The sequence below is a fragment of the Podarcis erhardii genome (assembly GCF_964252035.2).
Source record: "Podarcis erhardii genome assembly, chromosome: 1".
Taxonomy (NCBI): Eukaryota; Metazoa; Chordata; class Lepidosauria; order Squamata; family Lacertidae; genus Podarcis; species Podarcis erhardii.
This window is the reverse complement of record NC_138497.1, coordinates 112791593-112809684: the sequence shown is the minus strand read 5'-3', so window position 1 is coordinate 112809684 and position 18092 is coordinate 112791593. Positions and strand designations below refer to the sequence as shown.

General features: G+C 41.5%; 1 protein-coding gene across 4 annotated transcripts in view; it reads right to left on the bottom strand.

Moving 5' to 3' along the window:
• Positions 1-18092, bottom strand: part of LOC309340308 (uncharacterized protein) — a 43110-nt gene that overhangs the window by 13125 nt on the left and 11893 nt on the right. For all 4 annotated transcript variants that reach the window (XM_081859008.1, XM_081859007.1, XM_081859009.1 and 1 more), the window contains 19 exons: positions 17913-17957; positions 16885-16929; positions 15754-15807; positions 13706-13774; positions 13241-13309; positions 11327-11395; positions 8086-8154; positions 7464-7532; positions 7303-7371; positions 6548-6616; positions 6056-6127; positions 5218-5286; positions 5037-5108; positions 3304-3372; positions 2634-2702; positions 2442-2510; positions 2243-2311; positions 1736-1804; positions 651-719 (listed from right to left, as the gene is read on the bottom strand). In XM_081859008.1, coding sequence (XP_081715134.1) covers positions 651-719; positions 1736-1804; positions 2243-2311; positions 2442-2510; positions 2634-2702; positions 3304-3372; positions 5037-5108; positions 5218-5286; positions 6056-6127; positions 6548-6616; positions 7303-7371; positions 7464-7532; positions 8086-8154; positions 11327-11395; positions 13241-13309; positions 13706-13774; positions 15754-15807; positions 16885-16929; positions 17913-17957 — 1254 coding nt within the window. The remainder of the gene's footprint in view (positions 1-650; positions 720-1735; positions 1805-2242; positions 2312-2441; positions 2511-2633; positions 2703-3303; positions 3373-5036; positions 5109-5217; positions 5287-6055; positions 6128-6547; positions 6617-7302; positions 7372-7463; positions 7533-8085; positions 8155-11326; positions 11396-13240; positions 13310-13705; positions 13775-15753; positions 15808-16884; positions 16930-17912; positions 17958-18092) is intronic.

The following is an 18092-nucleotide window of genomic DNA, read 5'->3' as shown; positions in this document are numbered from 1 at the left end:
CAGCTCCATCTTCCATGACCAAAGATCAGAGATGATGAAGGTCCACAGGTTCCTCACCATTAAATTACAGGTTCCTCACCCCTAAATCTCAGGAAGCTGAATGTCACTTGTCTGTGTAAGATTCTGGATGCTGACCGCTCGGGGGTCTGCATAACTACCGGTATTTGGCATGATAGAGTCTTCTCATTCATTATCAGAATTAAGCAGACAAATCGCTCCACCACCATGCACCCCAGTCCCACAGAACAGAGAAAGAGATATCAATCTGTCAAACCTTTTCTGCATCTGAGCTGCGCCAAATTGGGTCAAATTAAGCCACAAGCTCCACTCCTGGTGGTCCCCTTCCACAAATTCCTTTTAGTTTCAGCTTTGCAATCATACTCCCCCTGAAAACCAAAGGCTGCCCAGTGGGTCATGGGAATGATGCCACCATCATTTGTGGTTGAAACTACAGTATGATGGTATCTGATTGTCTTCAAACCTCTGATTTTCAGACTTGATTAATGACAACCTTCTTGGCAAATGCTTTTGGTCTGGTTTGTCTTTCCAATCTATATCAACCCGTAACAAAGTTTTTAACATCTCTAAATTGCCAAAATCTGAGCCCAACCCAAATTGCATGTAAAACTGAATGCAAGAAATGTTAATACCTTTGGTCCTTGGATACCTTCACCTGGAGGTCCCAAGGCTCCAGGTGGTCCTTGTCGTCCAACATTGCCCTGAATAGAGAAACAGCATAGCATCTTTATATGCATGCAAAATGTGATAATCATTGCCACATTTCATGTCACTTCTACTTAATATGTTTATGAGATACAAGTAGGTTCTTGAGAGTCCATGGCTGGCTGCCAATGTATGTTACAGCTCAATCCTAACCACATATCTGCTAAGAAGCATCACTTGATTTTGTTGTTGTTTAGTCGTCTAGTCGTGTCCGACTCTTCGTGACCCCATGGACATTCCTGTCTTCCACTGCCTCCCGCAGTTTGGTCAAACTCATGCTGGTAGCTTCGAGAACACTGTCCAACCATCTCGTCCTCTGTCGTCCCCTTCCCCTTGTGTCCTCCATCTTTCCCAACATCAGGGTCTTTTCCACGGAGTCTTCTCTTCTCATGAGGTGGCCAAAGTACTGGAGCCTCAGCTTCAGGATCTGTCCTTCCAGTGAGCACTCAGGACTGATTTCCTTCAGAATGGATAGGTTTGATCTTCCTGCAGTCCATGGGACTCTCAAGAGTCTCCTCCAACACCATAATTCAAAAGCATCAGTTCTTCGGCGATCAGCCTTCTTTATGGTCCAGCTCTCACTTCCATACATCACTACTGGGAAAACCATAGCTTTAACTATACGGACCTTTGTTGGCAAGATGATGTCTCTGCAAAGTGATGTCACTTGATTTTAGTGGTAATTATTTCCAAATAAATATGTTTTATCGTTGTCTTAAACGACAATCCATACATCACATATCCCAAGTTACTCTAAATGGTCAATGGATGATGTGGTTTGTGAACTATTGACTTTGACCTGTGATGATGATGATGATGATGATGATTTAAATCAGCAAATTAATTTAATTAGGACTTTGGATTAACTTTTTGTCTCTGTCAATGCCTGTTATTATTATTTATTCCTAAATTAATGCAAAGATTATCACAGCTGCAGAGAGATAGGGAAAGAAGACAGTAATAATTATTCCTGAAAAGATACGTTTCAATTTGAGAAGTAATTATAACTTACTTTAGGCCCTGGTAGGCCTTCTCCTGCTGGGCCTGGGAGACCAGCTGGTCCTCTGATACCGGGATCACCCTAAAAAATATATATATATTTTATGAATTTTCCCAATGCCCAGTTTTACTTTTTCATCCTTATTATTACTTCTATCATGCTAAGCAATCAATGTGGGAAGGAATTATTAAGGAGAACAAATTAAGCAGAATAAAAAATTCAAGGTTTAAGAGGAACCACAGAGGGAAAGGTAGGTAGGTAGGTAGGTAGGTAGGTAGGTAGATAGATAGATAGATAGATAGATAGATAGATAGATAGATAGATAGAGATAGAGATAGAGATATAGATATATGGAAATATGAAGTTTATATATCAGGGCAGTAATATTTAGCTAAGAACTGTAATATACATTTTCCAACAGTATTTGATAAAAACACTACAATCATTTTTTTATTGAATAAACCAAACTCCTAATCGGCAAACAATTTTATAATTTTACTTTAAATTACCAGATTTTACCTTTGGTCCAGATAACCCAATCCCTTCAGGGCCTTGATCTCCTGGAGCTCCTGGAAGACCTGGAAGACCCTGAAATCAGAAAGTAAATTGGTTAACTATAAACTGCTTTGCAATGACAAATGTCTCATATTCCCCAACATGGCGGCACACATTATTGAAAAATGTCCACAAGTAGTTTGTCAAAATTGCATTTGCTTACAGGTGGGCCAGGGTACCCATCTCCCTTTGGTCCAAATGGTCCTGGTGGTCCTGGATGTCCACGATCACCCTATTTGCAAAAAAGAAGAAGAACATGTTCACATTTTTCAACAGTTATTAGTTGCTAGATGTTTATTTTCTATTTTTTAATTTGTTTTTTAAATTTAAATGAGTATACCAATTTGGTTATTACCTTAGCCCCTGGAATCCCTATTCCCTGTTCTCCAACTGGGCCAGGAGGTCCTGGTAATCCAAGATCACCCTTCAATTTAAAAAACCCACATATATAACCAAAAATATACATATGCAACTAGAGAAGTGAATTTTGAATATTATGTACTATCCTTTAAAAAAACGAATCGGCCTTTATTTAAGGGCTGCTACAAATGTCACAAAATTCCCATATGAAATGGATTACAACTCATGCACAGGTGATGCTTGTGAACACATATTAATTCTATGATGTGGAGAAGGTCTTTCTTTTGGCCAGCTCTGATTGGCATTTTTTCAGTGCATACACAGACATGTGCATGTTCACGCATGATGATCCACATTCAGATTTTGCAATGGTTTTGACCTGACATTGCTTTTCAGGTAGAAATCTTGCCATACTTGGCGCTCAATAATATCTCGGATTCAGTGGCGTAGCGTGGAGGGTGCAGGGGGCCCCGGCCGCAACATCTGGGGGTTAGGGGGCGCAAATCCACGGGTTAGGGGGCGCAAATTACTTGCCTTGCCCCGGGTGCTGACAACCCACACTACGCCACTGCTCGGATTCAAGGACCGTTGTAATTGCAACCATTGCTAGGCTCATTACTATGTCCAGACTGAACATTATGAAGCAACAGAAATGCGGCTGTTACCTTTGGTCCCATAATGGCTCGTCCAGGGAGACCTGGCATTCCAAGACGCCCAGGTGTACCGGGTTCACCCTACCATTATAAAACAGCAACAACAACAATGACTTTGTAAAGGAACAAAACAAAATTAATAAAAGATAATTGAGATGTGAAGCTTTTTTCAAAGCCTCACTCCTAAGGGCTCATCCAACCTTACTTGTTTTGCCCTGCACATTCTTGACACAGGTCTGAGCTTTAAAGCTCTGTATCCAAGAGCTCTCACCTCCCTCCTGTTACTTTCCCCAGGAAAACCCACTCTTTAACGCCAATCAGAACAAACAACAAATCAGGTTTTCCGCAGATTGCCATTAGTTCAATTCAGCGGTAAAGAGCAAGTTTTCCCAGTGGAAGCGCCAGGGCGGTTGGGGGGTGGGGGTGGGAATCAGTCAAGCACAGAGCTTTAAAGAGCAGACCTATGCCTTGAAATGCCACATAAAATGAATTCAGGATGAGCCCTTGGTTTAGTGAGGGCTGTGTTTTCACTGTGGGCTTTTCTAGATAGGTGGGTTATTTTTGTGAGTCTATTCTGAAACTTCTCTTATTGGCACAATAATCCTGCATTAATGGCGGATTTATACTGAACCATCCACACACCACACACCCACTTAATCCGCTGTTCACCAACACTTCTCCAAGTCACACCACTGTTGCTCTCTTGTGGGGCATTTTTGCATTACAGTGGTACCCCTGGTTATGTACTTCCGGAGGTCCGTTCTTAACCTGAAACTATTCTTAACCTGAAGCACCACTTTAGCTAATGGGGCCTCCCGCTGCTGCTGCGCTGCCAGAGCACGATTTCTGTTCTCATCCTGAAGCAAAGTTCTTAACCCAAGGTACTATTTCTGGGTTAGCAGAGTCTGTAACCTGAAACATATGTAACCTGAAGTGTATGTAACCCGAGGTACCACTGTAGTATGAAAAGTTGCAAAATTTTTCCTTCACCCCAGTGCGGTTCCCCCTGATTACATACACAGCACAACAGAACAATGACCCATCCCCTCCAACAGCATAGAAATCAATATGGCTCACCTGTGCCAACAACCTAGCCTGCCTCCCTCACACAAATCAGCCACACCGCAATCAACTAAACAGAACCAAGCAAGCTCGGGAACCCCTAACCTCTCACAATCTCAATGAAAATAAATAAATATATAAACAAAAAACCTACCCATGTGATGCTGACACCCCCCTCCACCCGCTACACTAAGAACAGGCAAAAGAGTGAAAGACCAATATCCCCATCTTTCTCCCCTCTCCCCTAACTGCAAGATGTCTATGAAAAAAAATGTCTCTCACCAAATGTAAATGAACTGTGAGAAAGACCGTGAATTGAAAGTGGAGACAATAGATGTACCATTCCCTGTTTACCTGTTTGCTTTGTAACACAAAACCCGCAATAAAAAGTATTTTTATTTTTTTTAAAAAAGAAAACTATGGGACAAGTACTGATAAAAAAGGAAGCACCACAAAACATTTGCAGTAGCAAACAGTACTGAAAGTGGCATCGTGTATTGCCATCCAGGTAATTTCATGAGCACAAATAATCACAAATGCATAATAAAAAGGACTTCTGGAGGGGCTGTTGCCTTTCCTCCCTTGGCAACTGCTCCACCACACCAACCTCTGACACCAGACGTGGTAATAAAATAAATTAATAATAATAATAATAATAATAATAATAATAATAATAATAATACTTTAGCCCCTGCAGGTCCTGGCACTCCAGTTGGTCCTGATAATCCACGTATACCTCTTTGACCTTGATCACCCTAGGAAAAAGTTGAAAAAGCTACTTTATACAAAAGCTACTTTAACTTTCTCAGAGAAGGTAATAAAAAGCGCACATAATTCCATGACCAATTATAAATAACTTCTTGCCTTTTCACCCTGTATTCCAATTCCAGGAGCACCTTCTGGACCACGGGGGCCAGGTAATCCTGGTTCTCCCTGCAAAAGAAAAAAAAATAATGTGGTAGCATATCGTTGTATATATTGGTGCAATTCAGCAGCTAAAATATTGCTCTGTGAATCAAGAAGTCCCTGTTTGGAATTCTCCCCTTCACCAAGGACTCATTAAAGGCCCCTCCAGACTGGTGTGTTTTTTGCAGGTGTATTCTGCAATGTGTCATTCATGCAATAATAGAGAATTAGCAGTGAATTTAAACTGGGCCATTCACGTATCATTCCATTTTATCTGTTCTTCTTCGATGCTTCCCCAGTGTTACCGCATTTTTGCTGTCAGGAGGGTCACTTTTGCTCCACAACGCAACAAAAGCAGGACAACAACAACAACAACAACAACTCTGCATATTATTAGGATAATGTATATGTTAGTGAAACTAACATACCATAATTATTTATATGAAGAAAATTGCTTGCAAAAATTTGAGTGTTTTACAAAACTGCATAAAAATGTGTCTGTTAGGAGAAATTCACATTAAATGCTGAAGATTTTTGAAAATAATAATTTCAAATTGCTGCAGGCATCTGGACAAGGGAATTTAAAATTGGGAAAAAATGAGGAACTGAGAGAACTGAAATTGGCAGATCCTTCCATCTCTTTCTCTAGGTGTTATCATGTGATTGTGTCCAACGCATCACATCACACAGAACTAATCCCTTGGCTATAGATGAAACCAGCCTAGATTTGCCAAATGGCACTTATAGTAATTCTTTTAATTTTAGAAACAGGCGTGCTTAAATAAAATAAGCAAACCTTTTGGCCTGGTGCTCCATCTTCTCCTGGCAGGCCAGGTAGACCTGCTAGTCCTGAAGAACCTGGTTCCCCCTAATGTCAACGAGAAATGGAAAGTTAAGAACACAAATAGACCCAACTGGATCAGACCTAAGCCCATCTAGTCCAGCATTTTGCTTTCTCAGTGGCCAACCAGATGCCTCTTGGAAGCTCTCAAGTAAGACACAAGCACAGCAGCATTCTCCTCACTTGCAGTTCCCAGCAAATGATCTACATTGCCTCCGATATTTGAGGCAATATATAGCCATCGTGAACCAGTAGCTGTTGAAAGCCTTTCCCCCTCTCTCCTGTTTCTGTTCTCCCTGGTACCCAGTTCTCCTAAATATACAATAGAATTAAGTCCTTGAACTTTAAATACACAGGGCTACTTATGCAATGCAAAAATAATTAAATGCCTTATTATAATGCAGTTTTATACAGTTTTAATATACAACTTTTAGAATGCTACTTTACCTTTGCTCCAGGTTCTCCAAGACCTCTTTCTCCCGGAGCTCCAGTTTCTCCTGGTAAACCTTGATCGCCCTTAAACAAAACAAAATGATTTGAAATGCTTGAGCAACATAAAGAACATCTGCTCGGCTTATTCCATCTTCAGAGAGAGATGATGGGAGTACATCAGTAGAGAGCAGCACCATTTCAACCACTATATACTTGGTAAAATTGAAATGATAAAAATAAAATCCTGAACATCTTGGCAGGGCTTCCATATCACACTAAGCTATAGCTTAGTTTTATGTGCATGAGCCCAGCATGGCTGAGAAGAGGGAAATCAGAGGCTTTCACTTCAGTTTTCAAGTGACTGTGGTTTCTTGTTATGCCCAAACTCCACTCCCAACCACATTTGTTGTTGATTACACTGCCCACATGTGAGAAGTTTGCTTGGTGGGGATTTCTGCCAAAATCCCACATAGTTATTTAAAAAATCAAGCAGTTGCAGTTCTGGTTGTCAGCAGAGTGACTGAAATAAAGCATATGGAACCTAGTGTGAAAAGAAACTGGTAACACTCAATAATACACAATAGAAGGATAAATAAAACACAGGGGGAGACTCCTTCAGAGCTACTTTTTCCTTCAACTTCTCCAGTTGTCAAATTTCAACTATCTTGCTCATCATAGCCAGCTCTCAGCTGACTAGAGTCTCCAGCCAATCAGAGTCTGCTGTCATGCAGACCAATCACAGAATTAAATCCAACACTGACTTGGCTCACCTTTGGTCCGGGCAATCCCTGTCCAGGTGGCCCTCTTGGCCCTGGTGGTCCTTTGGGGCCTTCTACTCCCTAGAGAAGATGTCAGAAAATGAATCTTGGAGAAAGAGTTCCCTAAGCAAGGCTTAAGCAATTTTTAAATACCTGCAAGCACCAAAACTCACCTTCTCTCCTTGAAGTCCAACACCAGGTAATCCAATAGGCCCAGGCAAACCAGGCGGGCCAATTTCACCCTTATAAACAAAGCATTGTTACTTAATACAAAATATAAATGCAAGTTACTTACGCTGCAATCTGATACCCAGGAGTAAGCCCCACTGAACTAATTGAAACTTAGATATAATAGACACATATAGGATTGTGCTGTAAATATTCACTGGGTACAATTTGGACCAGCTCCTTCGAAGCCATTGGCATAGTCTCAGTACAGAGACGTTGACAAATGTATGCTATATTTTCTTAGGACGCATTAAATGCCAGCCTTTTATAGATGCTGTCTCCGGCACAGTAAGGAACGTGTACAGTCTTCTTTTCTTTTTGTACCCCAGAACTTAACTTTCCCACAGAATGAAACCCTTCTTATTTCATCTCACACTTTACTATGAAGAGATGTTAAAATGGGCTTTGGGTAGTTTATTGGGCATAAATCTATCTGAGAAACTACAGTATTGTTCAATCGCCATTGAAAAAGCAAATTCTTTATTTTGCTTCATTACACTCTTTGTGACTAGTATCAGTCACAGGTCATTTAGACTTTGCAAATCCCCTGGCATATTTACTGCTCACCTTTTCACCCTTTATGCCAATGCCTGGCTGGCCTCGGGGTCCCTTTGGACCATCAAAGCCACGATCTCCCTGTATAGAAAGACAAAATTGCATAGAGGTTAGAAAATGTGATCTGTGCTTTCTCCTTAAAGTTCTGTTTAGTACAAATGGACTGATTGCTGGCAATGTAAGGATATAATTCAAAAATACTGAGAATGCAAAAGGCAGTGCTTGAAGTTGATTTTCTCTTGTGCATCAAAGAGAGTTCCCCGCCCACCTGATGAGATCACTGTTGAATTTGAAAGTCATTACAAAGAGATGAATAAAATGATTTATCTTCTTTCCATTTCAAATGTTTATGTTCTGAATTCTCCATATTGATGGGAAGAATTCAGTGCTTGCCATATAACAAACATGGCTTTCTTAATGTACATGATTCATCTACGTAAAGATCATGATTCACCTATTGCACACTTTTTGGCAATGTTATGCTCTCTTATAGTGGAAAATATTGTTATTTATTTAAGGTGCCTAGACTCACCAATTTTTTTGTGAAATCAGGGTGGTTTCCAGTAATTTAAAACTGCAGATGCCTAGGGAGGGGAGGAGCCTGAATTTTCTCCCGCTTTAACACCCTCCATAAGAGAGAGGAGTTAAAAGGTCTCAGACAGGTTATTAGTGCTGCTAAAACTGAAAGTACCAACTCTCTGTTAAGCATTGTGTGTTGCAGACCCATGTGCAATGTGCTCCTGGGGACGGAAGGCTGAGGCGGTGAATAGGTGGAACAAATTGGGACAACAACATCTTGGAGTTGAGAATTAGCCACAACTTTATAGATTACAAATGTAGATAGGCTTTGGCTTAAGGTGCTGGGTGTGTATTCTGTATCAGCCTCCTACCAGATGACTGGAGTTTTGAACAGGGTCATGCCACTTCAAGATGCAGGTCAACTAAGCTGCCCCGCCCCCAGGCCGCCATTGGAAGTTCTAAGGCCCATCCACTCTCCATATGGCTTCAGGACATAAACTTCCACGCAGATCCATTTACCAGAGTACCCTGAGATTTTGCACCTGCTCAAGGACAGGTGTGATGCACCAACTCACCCCACCCCTGGAAACAGACTAAGGATTCAACCCAATGCCTTATCTACCACACAAGCCACTGGATACAGAAATCCACCACTGGGGAGTCCATCTTCCTATTCCTTTGCACATTGTGTTCTTGATGTAGCCAGAGATGTGCGTGGAGAAACCCCCTTTTATCTCAACCACATTACCCCAGCTGGATCAGGCTGTTGATTACCGTAGTATCAACAAGGAACAATCTTTTGCTTCTAATATTTCTTATATATATATTGAAACGTCTTGTTTTAAAATAGTACCCGTCAATCTTGAAAACAGGCCAAATGTTTGGTTCTTCCTTTTGACAGGTTTGATTTTGTCTAAAAATGGGAAATCTAACATTATAATTTGCCTAGATAAGAAAACACTCGAATGTGCAAAGATGTATGAGTAGCCTTACATATATCTGTTGACATTTCATCCTTGCTTTTCTGAAGAACTAAGTTCTATTAACAGTGGAGTTCTGGCTAAATGCCAGATTGGTTAATTACATTTGTTCTGCCTGTTTAAATCTCCTTTGTAGTTTCAGTTTGTTAATGCATTCTTTACTTCACTAAGCTGTTGTGAAGTGTAGCTGTGTGTTCGCAGGGAAGCAATTGCTTCATGTCATCCCAGGAATGGTTTGATTTCTACAGGCATGTTCAGCTTTATATATAAAAAGAGAGATGAGCTGATTTTTTCTTTTTTCCTGCTACTGGCTGCATTCCTAATCATATTGATTTGAAACAGTAAGTGTTGGTTCTGGCTTTATATGCTTTACTTGTGGTTTTAATGTGCAAGTGTACCCTGTCTGGTGACTTTGGGGTGAAGGATGGGTCATAAATAGTTGACAAAAATAAAAACATACCAAAGATGCTATAAGATATGATAATACAGTGGTACATCGAGTTAAGTACTTCATTCGTTCCAGAGGTCCATTCTTAACCTGAAACTGTTCTTAACCTGAGGTACCACTTTAGCTAATGGGGCCTCCCGCTGCTGCCACGCCGTAGTCATGCGATTTCTGTTCTCATCCTGAAGCAAAGTTCTTAACCCAAGGTACTATTTCTGGGTTAGCGGAGTCTGTAACCTGAAGCGTCTGTAACCCGAGGTACCACTGTAAAACCATTAGGGATGTGACCATTCCTGTGGAACCACAGCACTCATGCAAAGGAAGCTTCCCACAGGTGGGCAAAAGGTAGATAGGTCCTAATCTACTGGGGAATCTCAGGGTGATTTGTAACAGATCAATAGGAATTATGGTCTGAACAATAGCAACAGGGGGAAAAAAAGCTTTTTCCCACTGCCTAAATTAGGCTGTGGAGATGAAGAAAGCTTGAAGGGGAAACCAGGACTAGATTTGGGGGGGGGGGCAGGATTGTGAGCCCAGACTCAGCTCTGAAAACAAATTCCTGGGTTGAACATGTGTTCTGGGGCACCTTGTTCTTTAACTCTATGTCCTCAAAGCCTCCACTCCAAACCACTACTTTGCACCCAGGTCTGACTGGTGGACCTTGAGGTTGTAGTAAAAAACAAAGTAGATCCTTCAAGTCTGAAAACTGCCCAGCCTTGCCATAATGCTTAACAGGTTTGTTTACCTCTTACCCTCTTCTTGGAGCGTGTACTAGGTCGTTCTGGGGAGTGGGGAGCTTGACTCTATCTTTTAATCCAGCTTCCTCCCTCCGCTTGGTTAAGAAATATAAGTCCAGATTGTTGTAACAATTGCTTTCTCAAAATTTATCTTCTATACCAGGAAAACAAATAAAAACAGTTGAAAAAAGAAAAGAAAAGAAATATAAGCCCAGAGCTGATGCAGCTTGACTGAATGGAGTGGGACAGCTCTTTTTATGGCCTATGTCACTGTACAATCTTAGATTCTTACTGTGGCTAATGTCATGTGCACACAGTTTCCCAAAACTGTGGTGGGAGAGCACTGAATGCAGAATAAATGGGAGTGTGTCCACGGCTTAAGTGCTAAAGTTATTATTGATGTTGAACAGGTCTCCAGCTACAGCATGCAGTTTCTGAGGACTGGGTTACAATGAAAAGCAACACATTTCTATGTACGTTTTGATAATTCCAAGTTTGGAAATGGGCTTGCACAAACACTTTAAAAGGTCATTTATATGCCATGGCATTTTAAAAGCAAAACTCTTTTGTACCTTTGGTCCTGGAAGCCCTTCTCCTGGAGATCCTCTTTCTCCCTGAATACCTTGTGGTCCCTGAGGCCCCTGTAAAAATGTTTTTGAAAGCAAAATTCTGGAAATCAATAGCAAATCAATCAACGTAGGATCTTCATACATCTTTGTGGTTTGGAGCCTAGTCTCAACCTGCCCTAAACTGCTAAAGTAATGCTATATTTATGAAAAGCAAAAGTAGCTTTTTTCATGATACATCAAACAGCAGACAGCTATGAAATCCAGGTATAACAAGTTATACTGGATTATGCTAGGAGTCCCCCCGCTCCCGGCACCATTAAAGAAAAGGCTTAAACATGTGAGCCTGCAAGGTTTACCCTGTAATAGCCTGAAAATGCAGTCAAGTATAAGATCAACTTTAATAATAGATTCTTTATGGGCTCACTCAAGCTTAAAGTTAAGCAAGTCTTTTAAAACAGATGCAGTGGTTTGCCCACATTCTAGGGAATTATTTCCATATTTTCTTGTTTGCTGAGGAGATTGTGTGTGTGTTTGACAGAACCCCTAGAGCAGGGTTTCCCAAACTTGTGTCTCCAGCTGTCTTGGGACTACAATTCCCATCATCCCTGACCACTGGTCCTGCTAGCTAGGGATGATGGAAGTTATAGCCTCAAAACAGATGGACACCCAAGTTTGGGAAACCCTGTTGTAGATGCATTGCAGAGGATGCTGATGACATACACATGTTCTATGGTGCTGGAAACTTGTCCAGAGTGTAGGCCTGATCTAGTAGGAAATATTATAGTTTTGCATAAATTGAGACGAACCTCCTTCCTAAAACAAACTCAGTATTTCCCTGCAGATGAATGTTTAAAATTTATTCCATAAAATGTATATACTGTGTTGACTGTAAACAACAACACCCCCCCACCCCACAAGTGGTATACAAAATGGGCAGCTGGCACTGCCAGTATAACTGAAGAACTACCAGGATCCTTTTGCTAATTAGTATGTTTCATTCTCACTTCTAAAGTTATGTTTGTATTTACTACGCCAAGTTAGAAACTATCTCAGAATGAAGCAGGTAAGTGGATGTGTAAATGTGAACAAGAAATTTGGAGGTTACCAATGTGGTGACCTCTAGATATTGTTGGGAGTCCAACTCCCATCAGCCTCAGTCAGTGTGGCCAATAATCAAGGGTAATGGGACTTGGAGACCAGGAGTATTTGGAGGTCCACATATTGGCTGCTCCTGAAACTGGATGAGTAGAGTGTAAACCCCATCCCCCAAAAAAGGGAACTGAAAATGAACATGCTATAGAAAAGGAGAACAAACAAGTCAAGAAGAAGAAGGTGGGAGACAGGAAGCCACAACAGAGGGCATCACCATAGTCAAGAGGCATTATAGAATTAACACAGTGGTCATAGTTTCCATAGATGGAAGACAAAAACACAAATGGAAAATGGAAGGAAAGAACACAGCTTAGAGACATCGAGAACAAGAGTTGGCAGTTGTTCAGATAAAAGAATGAAAAGACCAAGAGGTATCTCTTATTCTTCTACAATCACACTCCCGTTCCATCTGAGCCAAAGAAAGACATAGAGGATAATAGAAGGATGTCCACAAGCCAGATACACAAATGGGGTGAGATTACAGAGCACAGAAGAAACAAGAAAGCAATCAGAAAGAGAACGAGGTGAAAGATCTGGAACACAGAGTTGCAGATCATCTCTATTAAAGCAATAACTGCTTGGAAAAGAACTTGTAAGAGAAGCTGAATAAGAAAGGCTAAAAAAAGTAAAGAACCAGGAACCAAACCTTGAGTGGATCAGAGCCACTCTTTCTTTTTATGTGCACTGATTTTTGCATATAAAGGTGCAATTATTTGTTACTAAGGGATTTCCCCCCTGTGTGATCTCCCCACGTACAGTACATACCGGTAAACCTGGTTCTCCAACTCCAGGTGGCCCAACAGGGCCTGGTCTTCCTGTTAAACCAATGTCACCCTTCAGAAAAAGATATGTTATTTTTGGATTTGAACAAAATTATGGACACTGAAATGAAGCAGCATTCTTTGATTTAATACAGTGATATTAAGAAGACTAGAGGGAAGTAAAACAAATCTGATACCTGTAATAATAACTTCATTTGCCCCTCTGTCTCTCTATATATGTCAAATTTTATTACCAATAAACTACTGAGAGTTACACCATTCTGTGCGTTCCCTCCCCCCTTTTAATGGTATGAATGTATTTGAACTGCATCCAGAATACCTTTCAGGTATTACAAAGACATCATTTATCCTTGTTTTAAGTTGTTTTTGTGTGTTTTTTTTAATCCAGCCATATATTATTTCAGCAGCTGTCCTTCTGCACAGTAGGCTATATGATTGGCATTTTTACCTTGGGGCCAGGCAACCCTACTCCCGTTTCTCCAGTCAGTCCAACAGGGCCAGGCAGGCCTCTTTCACCCTTTAGAAAATTGCAAAACAAAAGAACTGATTTCAACTTTTTGATAGGGTTTCAGAGAGAAGAAAACCTGCTCCTCCCTCCCTCCCTCCCTCCCTCCCTCCTGCCCTTAAACTAAGGTACAATAAGCCCACAACTTATGTAGGGGTTAAGTTCCAAAGCCAAAATTGTGTATCGTCAATTGGGGTTCAGTCTTAAATGGGATTGCCAAAGCCAATTTTTCCTGGAACCTCAACCCTCTTTTAATTTTTTGCCACACGTGTAAAGCTGAATGTGCGCAAGTTAAATGCTCGTAAGTTGCAGGGGAATTGCTTTCGCAATATATATCAAATTGCTTCTGCCATGATAAAACTAGCAGATTGCTTGGAGTGGGAATGATAAATGAAATAAGACTGGGAAACACATCCAAACATAGAAGGAATTAGCAGAAGTAGAAAACATGGGTGGATTTTCCCTGTCGTGCTCCTGCATTGAACATTGGTTTGCGCCGCCCTGTCTTGCCCTGCTTGTGAATTCCAGTTTAACAAGGATAATTTCTAAAATCAATTCTGGAACCAGAGTGTGCCCACTATGTTGCAGCTTTCAGTTCCTTTGCATCTTTTGCCCCTTGAACAATGTCATGGCCCTGCTGATACACTGCCAGAAAAAGAAAAAGAAAAGCAGTCTTGATGTGACTGAGCATATGATTGCACCAATATTTTTTTAGTGTGCTATTTCATCAATGCACAGCAGCGCTTTGGGGGGTAGGACCACTCACCTTCCGTGGTGGGAGGTGTTGCGACTGGGCATCTGGGCCCTTGTGGTGATCCAGCTCGGGGGCAGGGGATTAATGCCCCACCTCATGCTAACCCTGGCTGCGTCAGAATATGACACTAAAATTTAATTGGGGATGAAAGTAATAGATGCAAAATTGGAAATTGCCCACATGGAAACTGACCCAACCACATGTGCCCAACTTGAAGCAGATTTTACAATCAATCCCCCTCTCCATGAGATTCTCAAGAAAAACACTTTTGAAAGAGTCTGATGTGACCTTCTGGGTTGCTACATGCACAGTAACCAGCATGAAAGCCAAACGCAAGCTGAATTGCTATGAAGACTGTTTTCCTCACGGAATACAGAACAGAGTGGTAACAAAAATAATCTCAAAGTGGAAGAAAGCAGTTGTGTGTGGATCTATTTCTTACTAATTAATACTCATGTACTGTCCCATTGTTGGAGAGATGGCCTGGAGAAAAAATAGCTTTCTCTTGCTTTTGAGAAGAAATTCAAGTGTCATAAAAAGCCTCAGCAAGGTGTTATTTATGAGCTGTACTTTAATGGTTCCCTGCGGCTTAAAGCCATACAAAGCTCTGAATGGGCTGAAGTGCCTTGAAGGGGATTTTTTTGTGATGTGGAATGTCATATGACATCTCACTGTTGAATGACAACGGAGTTGATTCTTGCTTCTTAGATGTTCCATTTGGTGGTTTTGCAGACACGGCCAGAAAAGTCAGTTTCAGCACAGCTAAGATGGATAGAATTCATAGCAGAGGAAATATCTGAATAGTAGCAACATTTTCCTCAGGGATGAAGAGCCTGTGGGCCTCTCCAGATGTTACCAGATTACAATTCCCATCATCCTTGATCATTGGCCATGGTGGCTGAGGTTGATGGGAACTGGGAGTCCAACCACACCTGGAAGGCAGTGGGTTTCCAAGCCATGGTTTACAGGGGTACCCAGAGGGGAAACCTCCACAGGTTGTTGGCCAACGGTTCCCATCATCCCATACCATTTGTCATGATGGCTGGGGCTGAGAGGAGTTGGAGTCCAACAACATCTAAAGGGCACCATGTTTCTTTTTAACAGTTTTTGGTTTTCCAGTTTCATATGGTGCATGAACCGGGCCAACGTGAGTGAAAGCAAAAGTGGGTCCCAAAATAGCAAAGGTAGCAGCAGTCTCTCACAGCGTTTAGAATTAAATTAATGTTAAGAGTCTTGCCTTTGATCCTTGCATTCCTTCAGGTCCTTGGTCTCCAGGCAGTCCTTGGGAACCCTGTTAAACAGGAAGGCATTTTTTATTTATTTTTAAAAAAGACCTTGGATGAGTGCATCGTTAAATAGGAATATGACTGTTTTACTTCAATCCACACAAAACAGTTTATTCAGTGTTCAAATAATTGTGATATTTGCCTATTACATTCACTTATCATCTGTTTATCCTGGTTCGTTTTGCATTGGAAATGATTACACTGCCTTTAGTTTCATGGCCTTCAAAAACCTGTATCATATGCATTTGTTTTTCCATTTGAAGCTCTGATCTGTAAGTTTCTTTCTGTCTGTTGTGCTTTTAGCTCATAAAACCCATTACTAGCAGACTGGCAACCCACAAGAAAGGTCTTTCAGCCTGCTGGAGAATCCTGACTTGGGCATTGCTACCTTAACCGTATTAGGCTAATGGTTAAAGAAAATGGCTGTGAAAAGGCTTCCCCTTCTCTGTGACACAACCCCCCCCCATGTGTGTCCCCCCCCCTTTGTTAAAGGTATGAGAGGACTACAGAGACTAGTTCTCTAAATACAGGAAGAAACAGAAGAAGGTCAGTCATTCATCAGCTTGTTAACCATGGGTTACTGATTTATTTCATTCATTAAGCACATCCCATAAAACATCTTGAAGTGACTTAACTATGAGAACACCAACAATTAAAACATTATTTAGAGTCCAATACAAACACACAGAGAGACAGAAAAATCTCCACTTAAAAGCCCTGTTGGAAAAGGAAGGTTTTCAATAGGCGCCTTAAAAACATAATACTAGAGATGGTACCGGTCTGATACGCTACAGGAGATAGTTCAAAGGGTAGGTGCCACCACACTAAAGGTCTGATTCCTACATTGTACAGAACAGACTTCTTGATGACAAGTATCTACAGGAAGTCCTCACCTGCAGAATGCAGTGATCAGTTGGATATAGATAGCCCACACTTCCAAGGACACAAAGAGTGATGGGATGGGGAGTTGGCATCAGTGACTGACAGCCAACATATAATTCAGAGGAGGGACAATTTAGCTTCAGAAAGATGGCAGCTAGCACAGTCTTGAAGCAAAGCACTTCCACTCTCTGTTCATTTACCTGAAGACCTCGGAGGCCTCTTGGTCCACCTGGGCCTTCTGGACCCTGAGTGATAAGAGGAGAAATTATATGTGAGCCCATATACAGTGCAAAATATTACAAATCATACAGTGAATCGCCAGCAAGGGAAAAACAAAATGATTCAAATGTGGGAAGGATAATTGAAACATGGGCAGAAAGGCTAACGTCAAACTAGATATTTTAAAATCCAGTTTGTATTATCACACTCTCTGCAAATATGTACCTAGCATTTCAGGACTATTTTCTCTCCAGTCAGTCTCTGGGACGCGGGTGGCGTTGTGGGTTAAACCACGGAGCCTAGGACTTGCCGATCAGAAGGTCGGCAGTTCGAATCTCTGCAACGGGGTGAGCTCCCATTGCTCGGTCCCTGCTCCTGCCCACCTAGCAGTTTGAAAGCACATGAAAGTGCAAGAAGATAAATAGGTACCGCTCTGGCGGGAAGGTAAACAGCGTTTCCGTGCGCTGCTCTGGTTCGCCAGAAGCGGCTTAGTCATGCTGGCCACATGACCAGCTCCCTTGGCCAATAAAGCGAGATGAGCGCCGCAACCCCAGAGTCGGCCACGACTGGACCTAATGGTCAGGAGTCCCTTTACCTTTACCTTTAAGTCTCTCTTTCTCCCCACCCCTACCCATGACACCCAGTGTGGTATAGTGGTTAGAATGTCAGACATGGACCTAGAAGACCAGGGTTCAAATCCCCGCTAAGACATGAAGCTCATTGGGTGATCTTGGGCCAGTCTCTGCCTCTCAGCTTAACCTACCTCAAAGGGTTGTTGTGGAGATTAAATGAGGAGAGGGATAACCAAGTATGCTCCCTCAAGTTCCTTGGAGGAAAAGGTGGACTACAGGTATAAGGCCTATAATAATTATCATAATGGTGATGTTTACACATTGCTCACACTACTATTGCAGCACTGGGCCTAGAAGTTCTATGAGCAGCACAGTTTCTGATTATACAAGTCCTTACATTGCAATCTGATGTAGTTGACCATCAGATAGTTACTTACCCTGTCGCCTTTTATTCCTGGTGTTCCACATTCGCCTCTTTCACCCTTAGATTGAGAAAAGCACAACCAATCATTACTTTGAAAAATGTGTAATGTTCTTGCCAGTGCTTTATCCCCCACCCATTCCCATTCTATTTCAGATGCTAAATTCTTTGTCCTCAAATCCAGGAAATCAATATG